The sequence below is a fragment of the Nylanderia fulva genome, unplaced genomic scaffold (genome assembly GCF_048542155.1).
Source record: "Nylanderia fulva isolate GAGA-0341 unplaced genomic scaffold, ASM4854215v1 Scaffold48, whole genome shotgun sequence".
NCBI classification, from domain to species: domain Eukaryota; kingdom Metazoa; phylum Arthropoda; class Insecta; order Hymenoptera; family Formicidae; genus Nylanderia; species Nylanderia fulva.
In genome coordinates this window covers 243,268-258,304 of record NW_028190565.1, presented here as the reverse complement: position 1 = coordinate 258,304, position 15,037 = coordinate 243,268, and the positions used below count along the sequence as shown (strand labels likewise).

At 27.8% G+C, this 15,037-nt stretch overlaps 3 protein-coding genes across 3 annotated transcripts; all 3 read right to left on the bottom strand.

The window, feature by feature from the left end:
• Positions 1 to 848: 848 nt before the first annotated feature.
• On the bottom strand, positions 849 to 3,430 carry LOC114938788 (odorant receptor 13a-like). Its single transcript, XM_029312861.2, has 7 exons — positions 3,400 to 3,430; positions 2,890 to 3,159; positions 2,182 to 2,650; positions 1,946 to 2,045; positions 1,634 to 1,762; positions 1,207 to 1,362; positions 849 to 899 (listed from the first exon to the last, which is right to left on the bottom strand). Exons 1-7 carry the CDS (start codon positions 3,428 to 3,430, stop codon positions 849 to 851), a joined length of 1,206 nt encoding a protein of 401 aa, XP_029168694.1.
• A 1,429-nt stretch (positions 3,431 to 4,859) lies between these two features.
• On the bottom strand, positions 4,860 to 8,693 carry LOC114938749 (odorant receptor 13a-like). The gene is made up of 7 exons (XM_085486783.1): positions 8,663 to 8,693; positions 8,136 to 8,444; positions 6,974 to 7,442; positions 6,056 to 6,155; positions 5,772 to 5,897; positions 5,250 to 5,405; positions 4,860 to 5,009 (listed from the first exon to the last, which is right to left on the bottom strand). Exons 1-7 carry the CDS (start codon positions 8,691 to 8,693, stop codon positions 4,956 to 4,958), a joined length of 1,245 nt encoding a protein of 414 aa, XP_085342909.1. The 3' UTR covers positions 4,860 to 4,955.
• A 970-nt stretch (positions 8,694 to 9,663) lies between these two features.
• Positions 9,664 to 13,565, bottom strand: LOC114938718 (odorant receptor 10). Its single transcript, XM_085486782.1, has 7 exons — positions 13,531 to 13,565; positions 12,792 to 13,093; positions 11,072 to 11,537; positions 10,753 to 10,852; positions 10,436 to 10,558; positions 10,085 to 10,240; positions 9,664 to 9,807 (listed from the first exon to the last, which is right to left on the bottom strand). Exons 1-7 carry the CDS (start codon positions 13,563 to 13,565, stop codon positions 9,754 to 9,756), a joined length of 1,236 nt encoding a protein of 411 aa, XP_085342908.1. The 3' UTR covers positions 9,664 to 9,753.
• Positions 13,566 to 15,037: the final 1,472 nt, after the last annotated feature.

The following is a 15,037-nucleotide window of genomic DNA, read 5'->3' as shown; positions in this document are numbered from 1 at the left end:
GTTTCCAAAGTTTTTTTCATACATAATGATAAAAGTTTTCTCTACAAAAGACGCGCAAAAAATTAAAAAATTAATACGATGAAGAAGATAATATCGCATTTGCATTTTTCTCGTATTTTTGCTGGAAGAATATTTTAGTTAATGTATTGTAACATTAAATATGATATTAACGTGTAACGTTTCAAGTAAATTGTAATATTATATATACAAGTTTTTGAAATATATTTCTGTGAGAAAAGATGTGTACAATTAATAACAAGATGAGTGCAGTGGTACCATATATTAAGTGTGTTTTGTAATAGACATCTCGTAGCTATATTTTTCAGTAAGTGTAAAATTGCCATGCTTTTTTATTCCTTATTAATATCTGCTAGCGCCTTAGAACATCTAAAAATGTGATTTTATATGACACATTTGGCAATATAATTCAAAGTGCGACAATAATTTTTCTATAAAATGACCGATGCGACGTGTCAACATCTAGCAAGTAATCAGACAAGTTTACGTGTAAAATGTCCATTCGATTTACTTTACATTTTTTAGGTGCTGAGAAATATAATTAAACTATTGATATTTATTAATCTTACATTACAAACAGTAGGTATTATTAGAGGAAGAATTTTTTCGGCAATAATACGGATAAATTCCTGGCTTTACATTATTAATAAGATTTCTTACGATAAATAGCAATAAGTACATTTAAATAAAGTACACAAAACTTTATTTTTTTTGTAACGAATACAATTATCTTTATTCGTAATTATAATTACGAATGAACGGAAAATAAGTTCACTTCTTTCTGTCTTATTCATTCTTGAATTATTGTAAAGATATCATTTCGGATATTTTCAGGCGTGCGCTAGCAAAAACGAAATGTATCCAATCGATGTTTTTAAAAACTGAAAGAATATAAATATTTATTAACCATATTTTACAAGATATAACTTGTGCAAAATATTACATCGGCTATCCCTTTATCTTACTTTATATATAATGACAATTGTAATATTTAAGCCCTATAATAACAATCATGATACATTTTTTATTATGATTGTTGAATAATAATTTTTAATGTTGATAATATTGTTTAATATTTGAATAATATTCGATTATTTCCCGATATTTATATATTAAATAAAAGATTAATAATTCGATCCTGCTATAAATGTTGCAAAGTATAAAATAAAAGCTATTTAATAATCTTACGCTGCAGAAAGTAGTTATTGTTAGCGGAACAAATCCTCCTGCAGTGATACAAAGAGGTTTTTGGATTCGCATTAATAATATAATAAGATTTTTTGCTTGATTCGATTCCAGTTTGTACCACTCAATATCACACAACGTACGATACATCGCGTCGCACTAAACAAATGTATATATATTATAAATATGAAAAATGTAATAATATATGAGAAAACCATAATTTTATTCCACAGTTTAGATTGCGTCCACAAATATAAAAGAGAAATCATATAATGATAAATTTATTCATTCTAGATTTCAATATTTGCGTGAAAAAATTGTATATAAACCTATATAAAACTATACATTAATATCATTTCGCATTAAAAGCGCCAGGTGAAGTTAGAATAAAATAAATATATTTATGTGACATTCATATATAATTTATTACTTTTTCTGTCATCAACTCTCCGACACCGCAATAGAGAAACATTTGTATAAATAACATTACAACAACAAATACTCTGTAGGCTAATTGGCCTACTATTCCCTTGTCATTTATTTTTCTCTCTGTAATCACCTAAAATGATAGTTTTGGCACATTAATAAAAATCAATTTAAGTCAATATAAATTCAATAATAATAATAGTAATAATATCCAATATATATATATATATATATTGTATAAATTTTTATTTTTAAAATAAGTTAGATATATTTTTTTTAAATAGTTTTACAATAAATTTACGCTATTGTAACTTACAATAAGCGATTGAAATCCATATAGGCAAAATATAATAACAAAATATAATACCAATACAAGCATAATAAAAGTGAATATATCCTCGATGTTATAGGCAAACCTAAACACATATGTATTTAAAGATATAACAATAAAATCAGTGATTATTCAAAAAACGCTTATGTGTAAATATCAAAACTTTTATGCAAAAATTAAATAGTTCGGTTAATAAAACTTATTACAAATAAAAATCACACCTAATGATTTTTATGTGAGTCACAATGTAATTATTCAGTGCTCTGTCAAAATCTCTGCGCGAGACTAAATTGGCTAATCGGTGTCTTAAATTTTCTAGCTGACCACATATGTGAAACACAATAAGTCCAAGAAAAGCGTCTACCGAGAGATAGATGTATGCAATCAAAAATATTGTTAAGGCTTGAGTGAGAAATGTCAATTCAAATTGCGGACTCGGATCTGTGTCATAGAAATAATACGTTTGCATCGGTAAAGGTTTGTTTCGATCTGTAAGATTTGTCAGATATCTGAATGATTGGCCAGTACATAGAGGAATAACGATTAAAGTTAAACCAGACACTATCACAACATATGTATAAATTACAAATAATCGAGCGGCACGTGCATATTTCATCATTATATCTCGCTCTGTGTTTAGTTTTGACATCATCCAATCTTCCGCCATCATGTTTAGGATGGATGAAAGAACTGGAAAATATTGGAAAAATATAGGTAATATGAAGGTGTTGTAATATACATATATAGTTATTAACTATTTATTAATCAATTAATTAAAAAAATATTCACATATGTGCAATAAATTATAAATATCTTAATATAATTATTCAATATTTCTTGCACTTATAAATTATGAAAATTTGATGAAGAAATATAATGTAAAATTATCATTATAATTTTTAATTAATATCAAATAATTCCAAACATACCTGTTTGTTTCCATCGCATAATAACAAGTTTCAGCGAAACCATTATTAAAGGCAATGTCATTCGTAAGTTGTCTATCATTAACTCCAAGTTACCCCAAACTCGCACAAGAGCACAAATAGACGGAACACCACAAATAAATATCATCAAAATAAGAATGGAACCCACACGAATGTCAAGATCGATCCTTCTTTTATCAGCACTATTGATTGTAGGCCACAAGCCTATCAATCCCAAACCTAAATGGTTTAATTCAACAGCCCACACGAAATCTGACAAAATAATCTTTTTACGAAAATTGAGGCTAACTATTAAATTTGCATGCAAATGTGTATAAAATCCTAATCTTGACAGAAAAATAATCAAAATAAGCAAAACACGTAAGATTGTGTAACGCAATATTATATATTTATAATGCAACATTACGTTTTAATTAGAAAATCATTACAAAATTATTACAACATAACACATACATTTTATGCGCAAAATTATATGTATAATTGAATTAGTACCTTCGTAAGCCGTGGATCTTGAAACGTCCATGTCATAAAACGATATGAACATAACAAAGGAGATTTTTCCTCTTCTTACCACTTTACGATGTTCATTACGCATGCGCGCATGCGAGTTTTTGACTGTTTTATCCAAGAAGACGCATTAAATATTAAAAGTGCTAACCCTAGTTGAGCGCAATTTTCTTTCTCACAAGTTGGATGGGCAGTCATAAAAAAACGTCTGATCTAATATAAGACAAGAGGTATATTACGTTCTAGCGCACATCGAACATCAAACTTGTTTCAAAAGTTTTTTCAAACCCTTTATAACGCTGCACTACGTGTATTCACTTTGTAACGAGAGATAGTAGCCATGTGATCTAGTGGTAGAAGTTTTCTATTCAGAAAACGTGCGCAAACTCGCAAAGTCGAAGGAAAATAATACGATAAGAAGATATAATGTCGCATTTGCATTTTCTCGTTTAGTGCAAGAGTATATTCGTGCATTAAATGTAATATTAACATTTTAAGTAAATTGTATTGTAACATTTTATTTTGAATGTCATGTAAAAGATATATTAGTTAATAACAAGATGAATGCGGTGCTATCAAGTATATGACTTATAATGTACTGTGTTTTGTGAATGGTGAAAGTTACATGTAAATAATTCATCTAAGGGAAACATAAGATTAACTAATATTACAGAGAAAATCGCACATACCAATAAGTGAAATATCATACACAACAAAATGAAAAATGAGTATCTCAATACTCAAAAATAACTTGAGTAACTTCTTATCAGAAGTGTCTAATTTTCATCTCTTTTATAATCGAAAAAGTTCCTCTAAAATTTCTCTGTATTTATTAATTTGATGCATAATTCCATCCGTATGTGTCTATATATTGTAATTGATCTTTATCTTGGTATTTGGAATCCTTGTTATTTATCTTCCATAACTTTGCTCATGTTTTTCATCATTTTTTTCTCTTTTTAAAACGCGAGACTTCTCGTAACAGAGCAGTCATTGTGACAAATTTTATTTGCGTTTTTTTTCTTGGCGGGATTTGCCAACGTTTTACAAAATATGTAATTGTAATTTTACAATACATGCGATAACAATTCAAATAATTTGCCGAATTCTCGCTAGAAAATGATCTGACATATTTTTACATCTTGAAGACTTGGCTATTTGTTTATCTTCTTTGTTTTTCTTCTTAACATTAAAATTAATGTACAAAATGCCCAAAACCAGATAAATACACAGGTTGATTTAGAAAAAATTAAAATCACTCTCACTAATATAATCATGTACACAAAAATGCACAAGCACTACAAAGATTTTAAAATATGAAACCATTTTTTTCTTCGAGAACACAATACACAATTCTTCTGTCTTCGGGTTTGAACTTTGTTCCTGTGACGAATAGCACAAACTATTAATGATAATATAATTTATCATAAATATAGCAAATACAATACGGTAAACAATATGTGTTTTATTTCTACAATTACAATTTCCAATATAAAATTGGCAATTACATTTTATTGTTTTCCATATAATATTATATATCTTCAGCTCCGCTTCGCCAATAAAAACGATATGTAGCTAGCTGATGTTTTCAATAGCTGGAAATAGATGTTTTTAGAAAAAATATACTATAAATACAAAATATATTAAATATACATGCACATAAACAAAAAAAAATTTTTGTAAACTTAATATTGACTGTACTTTCTCTTATCATATTTGTAACAATTTTTATTTTAATTGTGTGATTAATTGTATTTTCTTGGCCAAAAAATTCTAATGCAAAAATAAATTCAATTTTAAGATGTAACAAAATGAAGTTAAAGACGATTTCTTACGCTGCAAAAAGTAGTCATCGTTAGTGGAATAATTTTTCCCGCAGTGATACGAAAGGGTTCGTTGATTCGCATCATTAATATAATAAGATTCCTCGCCTTTCTCGGCTCTAATTTGTACCACTCAAGTTCGCACAGAGCACGATATGCTGCATTACACTTAACAAGTACAATATATACATAATGATATATGAATATCCACATTTATTTTACAGACCATTCTCAGAAACATTGATAAAAGTACAATTAAAATTGAATTTTATTTGATTTTATAGCATCATTCAATAAAATAGACAAAAAACTTGTTACCTTCAAATATGTATAACAATGTAAGCTTTAATATTTTTTTAGCAATGTGACATTAAGTTTAAATAAAAAAATGACAAATAATTATAATTATAAAAATTCTATTAATACGATTATAGAACATAATATTAATATATAAAATAATGATTGATTATAAGATACACACAAAGATAAATTTATATTATATTATATTTATATATGTATAAATATACAACTTACTTGCTGTGTTATAAGCTCTCCGGCACCGCAATAGAGAAATGTATGCGATAATAAGATAAGAGCAGCTACTGCCATGTAGCATGCTTGTGGAAGACCGGCATTAGTAGTCTTTTTGTCAGTGACCACCTGAATAATAATCGATAAATAAATATTATGAATTAAAATTTTTATAATAATATTTTATATAGAATAATAATATTTTATATTTCGAAAATTAGAAAAAAAGTATAAATGCATTTTTTTTAATATTTTAAAATACGCTCACGGTATAATAAAAAACTTACAGTAAGCAATAAAAAACCACATAGGCAGAATACGATACCAAAATAGAGTAACAATCCGAACATCATTAAAGTAAATGTATCTTCAATGTTATTGGCAAATCTATTAATATGTATAAGTAGTAGATATGTTTAAAATAATATCATGTATATTAAAATTTAAAAATGTCTTTGATTCGGTATTGATTATTAAATTTTTAATAGGACGTTTTATAAAAAAAATAAATTTTATGAATGTCCGACTAAACATTAATGAAGGGGAGAAAAACAATAATATGCACAACAATATCCGCAAATAAGGCATTGAAAAATGACCATTGAAAGAAACTCCGATATTGTAACTACACAATTTTGTGTTTAATATTATTGTAATTATTTATTACGTTTAATATTATTGTAATTATTTATTTTCCCTCTACTTTGTCAGCCTATTCTATAATGTGCACTCACGATGTTACTTCGACCCTCGCTTCTTCGCGACTGACTAGTATAATATCGTACAATACGATATGTATGTTTCCCTCTCTCTCATCAACATGATATGCCACTAGTTGCTTGAGGGACAATGCTTTGATCTATAGTTTTTGATCGACAGTCAAAACAAACATTTCGCGCATATAAATAAAAAAAAATAATATCCCTGTTTTACAAATTGTAATTAAAAATGTGTACGATAACATAATTTAAGAAATTACAACATGAGTACAGTAATATTAAATTTTTGCAAAAAAAAATTCGATCTCAAGTTGTAAATCTGAGATTGCACTAATTACTAAAAGATAAGTTGATGTTAAATCTCAAATCACGTACGAAGGTTTCGCATTTAAAAAGTAAAATCCTCGTTCAGAAATCAATCTTTTTTTATAAGATTTAGGCCGAAATTGTGACATTCTATTGATCATACACGATCAAAGGCCACACCTGATGAGGCGCAAATGAGTCATCACACTGTTACTGAGAGCTTTGTTGAAATCTTTGCACGAGATCAAATTGACTATTCGGTCTCTGAAGTTCTCCAATTGACCGCAGATATGAAGGATCACCAGTCCCAAAAAAGCATCTATCGATGTGTAAATTACAGCTGCCAGGGAAATTGTTATGACCTGAGTGAGAAACGTCAACTCAAATTGCGGACTCGGATCTGTGTCGTAGAAATAATACGTCTGTAGCGGAAAAGGTTTGTTCCGATCCGTGAGATTAGTTACATGTCTGATTTGTATGCCAAAACAGGGAAAAATAATTAGCATGACAAATGCTAATGTCATTATAATGTATCCGAATATTATGAGTAATCGTGCGATTCGTGCTCGTCTTATCATCACGTCCCTTTCCGCGGCTAATTTTAACGCCATCCAATCTTCCGCTATCATATTTACGATAGATAACAGAACTTGAACACATAAAAGAAAATAAACAATATTGTTAATAATTTAATAATTAATAATTTAATAATTTAATTTTTTGTAATATGTACGTTGCAATTTTAAATCATAAATAATTCCCAGATCATACTCCAATATGTGATTGTACTAAATCAATAAATCAATAATCAAATCATAAATAAATGAATGTATAATCAATGTATAACTTTTATTACCATCTCGTTTACGATAGATGACAGAACTTGAAAATATTTAAAAAAAATAAACAATATTGTTAATAATTTAATAATTTAATTTTTTGTAATATGTACGTTGCAATTTTAAATCATAAATAATTCCCAGATCATACTCCAATATGTGATTGTACTAAATCGATAAATCAATAATCAAATCATAAATAAATGAATGTATAATCAATGTATAACTTTTATTACCATCTCGTTTACGATAGATGACAGAACTTGAAAATATTTAAAAAAATTAACAATATTGTTAGGCTGCAAAGATTCTAAATTGATAAGTACTTGAGAAACTAATTAAAAATGGAGACTAATAAGTTTTTAATTGGCAAAATAAAATTTCGTAAACATTTTATAATTGAAAAAATGTATTCTAGTAATAAAAATCAATAAAACCTACTGAACAATTTAACTAAGAAAAAAAATGTAGATTTTGCATCAAGAATAGACTCCAGCCCATACCTGCTTGTTTCGATCGCATGATAATAAATTTCGCCGTAACAACTATAAGAGGTAACGTAATTCGCAAATTGTCTATCATAAGCACCATGTCACCCCAAACTCGTATAAGCGCCCATATAAGGGGAACACCGGAGCCAAGCATCACCATAACAAAGACGAAACCCACTCGAATATTAGACCCGTGACTTTTCTTCGCTTCATCGGTACTGGGCCATAAACCAATTAAGTCCAAACCCAAGCGATGCAATTGAACTGCCCACACGAAATCTAACGATTTTTTTCTCTTAAATTTGATAAATAATAAGAAGCCTAAACAATATATGTATACATAAATCGCACAAGATTAGTACACATAGAAGAAATAATATAAATTAATTATATAGAGAATTATAACTAATTATAATTATTATTGTTTTATTAATTATATAGATTTGTGACCAAATATTATCAATTCAAATAAAAAACACACATTAAACACATTAAAATCCACTAAAAGCGAGAAATGTATGATATGATATATTTAATACCTTTGTACCCCAAAGATTTCGAAATGTCCATGTCGAAGACTAACACACGAGGAGGAGTTCTTCCCTCTCTGCGATATAAAATGATCATCACGCATGCTCGAGCATATAAGTATAAGTGCATATTTCTACTTGGTGCATTAAATATTACAAATGCTCTCCCCGACAGTTTTTTATTCCATAATAAAACTTTTCGAGCATGAACAGAGAGAAAAGTCATAAATATATAAAAGCAATGATAATAATGTTGCAAGGACTATGTGTTGCATCTCGATATTTTGCAACCTCGTGCAAAACGTATTTTTTGCACGTTATAATACTTTACGTACGCATTATCGTATATCGAAAGATAATGCATTAGTAATAAGTCTCTCTGAGGGGACAAAAGAGATAAAGGAAAGAATATTATACAAAAAAAAAACGTATTATATACGATAAAAAATATGTGAGATGTCGCACAAGTTAGCAGCATATAATATAATAATTTGAAAAGTAATAATTTTGTAAAAACATTTTTTCTCGAATATATGATATATGCGAATAGAGAAAAAAAATACAAATTATTCAATTGTTACAATTAATTCTTTTAACATGTATAAAATTAATTATGTCAAATCGGTATATAAAAGTATATGTATAATGCACACAAAATAATAAAGATAGCAGGACAAATGGAAAATATAAGAAGGTAAATTATTTTTGTTCTATTGCGAATTAATTTTCTGTTCAAAGAAATACGCAAAAATAAGAGAATATATTATTACAATTTTATTTATAGTTGATATTGAAGGTAATAATTAAGACTACATTGACTATTTCATTATTAGATTCAATCAAATTATTGGAGCTGAATAGTTAAATACATATATAATGTAAGTAAATTGTACTAAATACATATAAAACACGGACAGAACACAAGACAATTTTTCTATAATATATTCAAATATTTCAAATAATATTTCAAATTTCAAATAAAAATATTTTAAATACTATCTAGTCCTACACACTCAATGTTTAATGTTATCACTATCATGAAAATTATTGTCACTACCATTATTATTGTAATAATTATATATTAATGCGATTCAATGGCATTAATCACGTCGTGCAAGCAGAACCGATATATAACCACCTGACGTTTTCAATAGCTGAAATAATAAGTAAGCTGTATTTAAAAATCATTATAGCGCATTATTAAAATTACATAAATAATAAGTGTAAAATTCCACGATAAAAAATGAAAATGTACATATTCTTATTATATAGCGCATTATTAATTTTACATATTTTTATGTAATATGTTACACATGTTTTTACAGTGTATCCATGATTAAATTTCTCTTTACAAAAGTAAATATAAATATGAAATTCTTTAATAAAATTAATTAAAATGCATTACAAATTTGTAAATTATACTTCACTTACACTGCAAAAAGCATTCATCGTAAGAGGAAAAATTTTTCCGACTGTTACATAAAGTGGCTTATTTGAGCGCATCATTAATAAAATTAAATTTCTCGCTTGCTTTGGTTTCAATTTGTACCAACAATATTCGCATGCAGCAGAGTAGATATTTTCGCACTATAATACCACATAAATTTATTAGAGTTGATCAATTAGTATTTTTATATTACTTAAAATGTCACAGATTACAGGAGGAAAGAAATTATGTTAAAACTGACGAGAATAAAGATCCTCAATTACACTTGATTTATTTCATTTTAGTAAAAGATGAATTTTATGTTAGTAAATGACAGATCGAAACTATACGTTTACCTGTGTTATTAAAAATTCTCCAACTGCACAATATAAACACATATGTCCGAAAATATTCGCGAGGACTGTTATAAGAAATAACAATCTTACAACAGACAAATGACGATTTTTATCGGTGATGATCTATGATTAATTAAAAAAAGATAATCATGCTAGAAATATACAATTAAATTGACAATTTCAATACAACTTTTTCAAATAAATATAATAATTTCAATCTAAATATATACAATAAAATTAAAATATTATTTGAGACGAATTAAAATCGATAAATAAAATATCTCGTTATAATCGCGATAAAAAAAATGTCAACTTACTGTAACTAGTAAAAACCCATAAAGACTAAATAATGTACCGAAATAGAGGAATAATCCAAGAAGCATCAAAGTAAACGTACTCTCGATGACTTTAATGCATCTATAATAAAATTCACATTAAAAATAAATGACAAAAAGGGAGAACTGCGTTACTATTTATGTTCATTTGCTTAATCGACCGTCCCTGAAAAATCATAAAATCATCACAATTTTTTAATTTCAGATCCTACAGAAAAGCTGCATAATTTTCTCTATAAAAAAATGGTGGATTATTTTGATTTCCAATCAATTGAGGCAATGAATAAGCACTGTACGAAACCTGATAAGGCGTACATGATCCGAAATCACGTCCGCCAGGATACGATCGAAATTTGAATCCTTCTTGTCCGTCAATCGGTTCTTGAGATTCTGCAGCTGACCGCAGACATGAAAAATCAGCAATCCAAAGAGGCTGTCGATCGCAGTATAACCCATGGCGGATACCATCAGGGTGACACCCTGGGCGAGAAACGTGAGTTCGAAGTACGGACTGGTGTCGGTGTCATAAGGATAGTACGTCTGCAGGGGCAGCGGTTTGCCCGGATCTGACACGTTCGTGATGTATCTTATGGTGATCCCGAGGCTCGGCAAAATGATTAAGAGAATAAACGACGCGAACATCGAGGCGAATCCGCACATTATGATTATACGAGGAATCCGTGCGCATTTTATCATGATTTCCCGCTCCTCGTCGGACTTGAGCCTCAGCCAATCTTTAGCGATCATTTGCACGATCGGAGCGAGAGCTTAAAAGGTATATTATAACGAATAAATTGTTCAATAAGTGAAAAAAGCGAGATTGTTGAGTAAATGGAAGAACACAGATAATTTTTCAATTATAAGATTACTAAAATAAAAAATTTTACCATCATCTGTCATTCCTCTTCACTGAAAAAAATTTGTTAACTTGACTAAACCTTTCAAATAAATATTATTTTGTTCATTGAATATATAAAAATATTTAAATTAAATATAACATATTAAATCTAACAAAACCTGTATTTAATTTAAATACTAATTTATTATAAAGAATAAATAGTTCAACTAACAATAAGTGAAAAAGCGAGATTGTTGGGTAAATGTAAGAACACAGATAATTTTTCAATAATAAGATTACTAAAATAAAAAATTTTACCATTATCTGTCATTCCTTCACTGAAAAAAATTTGTTAACTTGACTAAACCTTTCAAATAAATATTATTTTGTTCATTGAATATATAAAAATATTTAAATTAAATATAACATATTAAATCTAACAAAACCTGTATTTAATTTAAATACTAATTTATTATAAAGAATAAATAGTTCAACTAACAATAAGTGAAAAAAGCGAGATTGTTGGGTAAATGTAAGAACACAGATAATTTTTCGATAATAAAATTACGAAAATAGAAAATTTTACCATCATTTCTTTACTGAAAATAAATTTGTTAACTTGACTAAACTTTTCAAATAAATATTACTTTGTTAATTGAATATATAAAAATATTTAAATTAAATATAACATATTAAATCTAACAAAACCTGTATTTAATTTAAATACTAATTCATTATAAAGAATAAATAGTTCAACTAACAATAAGTGAAAAAAGCGAGATTGTTGGGTAAATGTAAGAACACAGATAATTTTTCGATAATAAAATTACGAAAATAGAAAATTTTACCATCATTTCTTTACTGAAAATAAATTTGTTAACTTGACTAAACTTTTCAAATAAATATTACTTTGTTAATTGAATATATAAAAATATTTAAATAAAATATAACATATTAAACCTAACAAAACCTATATTTAATTTCAATACTAATATATAATCAATTAACAAAATAATATTTATTTGAAAGGTTTAGTCAAGTTAACAAATTTTTTTTCAGTGTTGCTTTCGCTTAATTGTATTATAACATTTAAAGATTTTTAATATTAACGCTATTGTTTTTAAGGAGTCTCTATCTTCCTGTTCAAATGTCTTTTACGAGAAAAATTGCGAAACGTATCTACCAGCTTTTTTGTTCCACACGATGATGAGCTTCATTATCATCGAAACCAAAGGTAAAGTGAACTGCAGATTGTCCGTCATCGACATCAGATCTCCCCAAACTCTTATCAGGGAGTGTATGCAGGGAATCGCACAAACAAAGGCTAACATGATTATCAACAGAAATACACGTACATTGGCAATTATCTTTTCCCGCGTCGTTTCTTCCATTTTCGGCCAAAGACCGATAAATTGCAGACTATAGCGATTCAACTCCACCGCCCATTCAAAATCTAGCTGCGACAAAATATCGCGTTTGCGTGAACTCGGGAATTATAATTCAAGGAAACGTTTCAAAACAATTTTTCGTTACAAAAATATTGAGAAACTGGTAAACTCAATTTATAATTAAAATTATTAATCATTATAGCACTCTCTTGATATCTTCATTCGCGCTCTTTTCCCTACCAATTTGGAAAGATCAAGCACTTAAAGCACTTCACCTTACAACACACTTGTAAATTGTATTTGTAATGTTTTTGCAGAAATTATTTAAATCATGATATTTATATAAAAATGTCACCTTATACATATATATGTATACTTTATATAACTCTAAAAATGTCTTCTTTCTCGAATAACATTAATACAAAACAATAATAATTTGATATCATACTGCAGTTTAATAAAAAAATAATTAACTCTTAAAATCCCCAAACAAATATTCTGAAGAATAGAAGAATAAAATATTCTAGAGAATACAAACCTGCGTATCCCGAATGTTTAGCAGCATCCATATCAAAGGCTGACGATGCACTATTTTTCTCCGTAAAAAAAAAATGTTATCCCCACCAGCACGCAATAAATGCATATGCAGGGATCATCGCGAGACATGCATTCAAGCACTAAAGCTTATAAAATAGCCACAGCGCATTGAATATTGTATGTACCGATAACCACAGTTCGTATCATTAAAATACAATGCATCATTCCCCCTCAGAGAGAGAGTTCGACAAAAGAAAGATATTCGAGAAAACGTTGACTTCAAAGCATCAGCATATCGCGAATAAAATGGAAGCAGTTAAAAAAATACTATTGCATATATGCAAATTGATATGCATTATTAATGGACCCTTATAGAAACCTTCTTCTCCAGTGCGAGACAGTAATTTAAGAACTAGTCGCGATCATGTGAGCAACGGATGCAAAATAAATGGTAAGAAACTAATAAAATATACTTTGTCTTTATCCGAACTGAGAAATTTTTCTCCGATTTTTTATATTTCAATTGCCAATTTAACGCTACTTTAATATTTAAGCAATTACTTGATCACTTTTATAAAATTATTTTCACTCTTATAACTCCCATTTAGAACCGCCACTTGAATTAAAATTTTCTTTCTATTTTGATATTTCTACAGTTTTTTCTCAATCTTTTTTAATATAATTTAATTCATAGAGTTGTGTTATTTTTTTGACAAATAAAAATTAAATAACTAAAAATTGTATTAGTTTGTACATCCAATTAAAGATGAAAGATTATTCACAAAAGACATAAATTGTGCTCGTTTTTTTTATACGATATATATTTTATTTCTATGAAATAATGAATTCTTTTGCTTTTATCTTTTGCCAAGAACATATTCTTCACATTTACATTTGCATAAAAATATACATTTTCCACGCTTTGTTTCAAGGAGAGTCTCTTTCTCTTAGCACAAATAGCGAAAATCACTTCGGTCACGCCACGTGAAGTCGCCGTCTCAATTAACGCGTGCTTAACTAACCGAGAATTAAACCGTAAATCGACCGAATAATAACTCGCACTTACAACCGTATCGGGATTTAAAAGTCAATTGTTTCAGGTCAACCGTTAATTTCCTGTTTTTTACACTGAAAAAAAATTTCTTAACTCGACTAAATCTTTCAACTAAATTAATACTTTGTTAATTGAACATATATTAGTATTTAATTCAAATATACGCGTTTTGTTAGATATAATGTTATATTTTATTTAAATATTTTAATATGTTCAATTAACAAAATCATATTTAGTTAAAAGATTTAGTCAAGTTAACAAATTTTTTTTCAGTATACATCTTTTTTCTCTCATCATCTCGCTCGGCCAGAAAAAAAGTGTACAAATATATTATTGATAGATTTTTATAAATTAATTCATTTTCGTAATCTACAATATTCGAAGTCAACGTTTCCTTTGATTCTTTTGTTTGAAACCATTCTGTATACTGAAACAAATTGTTAACTTGAC

Excerpts from the sequence above, each read along its gene's own strand:
- LOC114938788 (XM_029312861.2), bottom strand. The coding sequence starts at position 3,430 with ATGGACGTTTCAAGATCCACGGCTTACGAAG. Across the intron at positions 2,046-2,181 it reads ACTCACATAAAAATCATTAG|GTTTGCCTATAACATCGAGG; the intron begins GTGTGATTTTTA and ends ATATGTGTTTAG. Across the intron at positions 900-1,206 it reads CAATAACTACTTTCTGCAGC|TTTTTAAAAACATCGATTGG; the intron begins GTAAGATTATTA and ends ATATTCTTTCAG.
- LOC114938749 (XM_085486783.1), bottom strand. The coding sequence starts at position 8,693 with ATGGACATTTCGAAATCTTTGGGGTACAAAG. Across the intron at positions 8,445-8,662 it reads GAAATCTTTGGGGTACAAAG|GCTTCTTATTATTTATCAAA; the intron begins GTATTAAATATA and ends TATATTGTTTAG. Across the intron at positions 5,010-5,249 it reads CGATGACTACTTTTTGCAGC|CTATTGAAAACATCAGCTAG; the intron begins GTAAGAAATCGT and ends ATCTATTTCCAG.
- LOC114938718 (XM_085486782.1), bottom strand. The coding sequence starts at position 13,565 with ATGGATGCTGCTAAACATTCGGGATACGCAGGTTT. Across the intron at positions 10,853-11,071 it reads GATCATGTACGCCTTATCAG|ATGCATTAAAGTCATCGAGA; the intron begins GTTTCGTACAGT and ends ATTTTATTATAG. Across the intron at positions 9,808-10,084 it reads CGATGAATGCTTTTTGCAGT|CTATTGAAAACGTCAGGTGG; the intron begins GTAAGTGAAGTA and ends TTATTATTTCAG.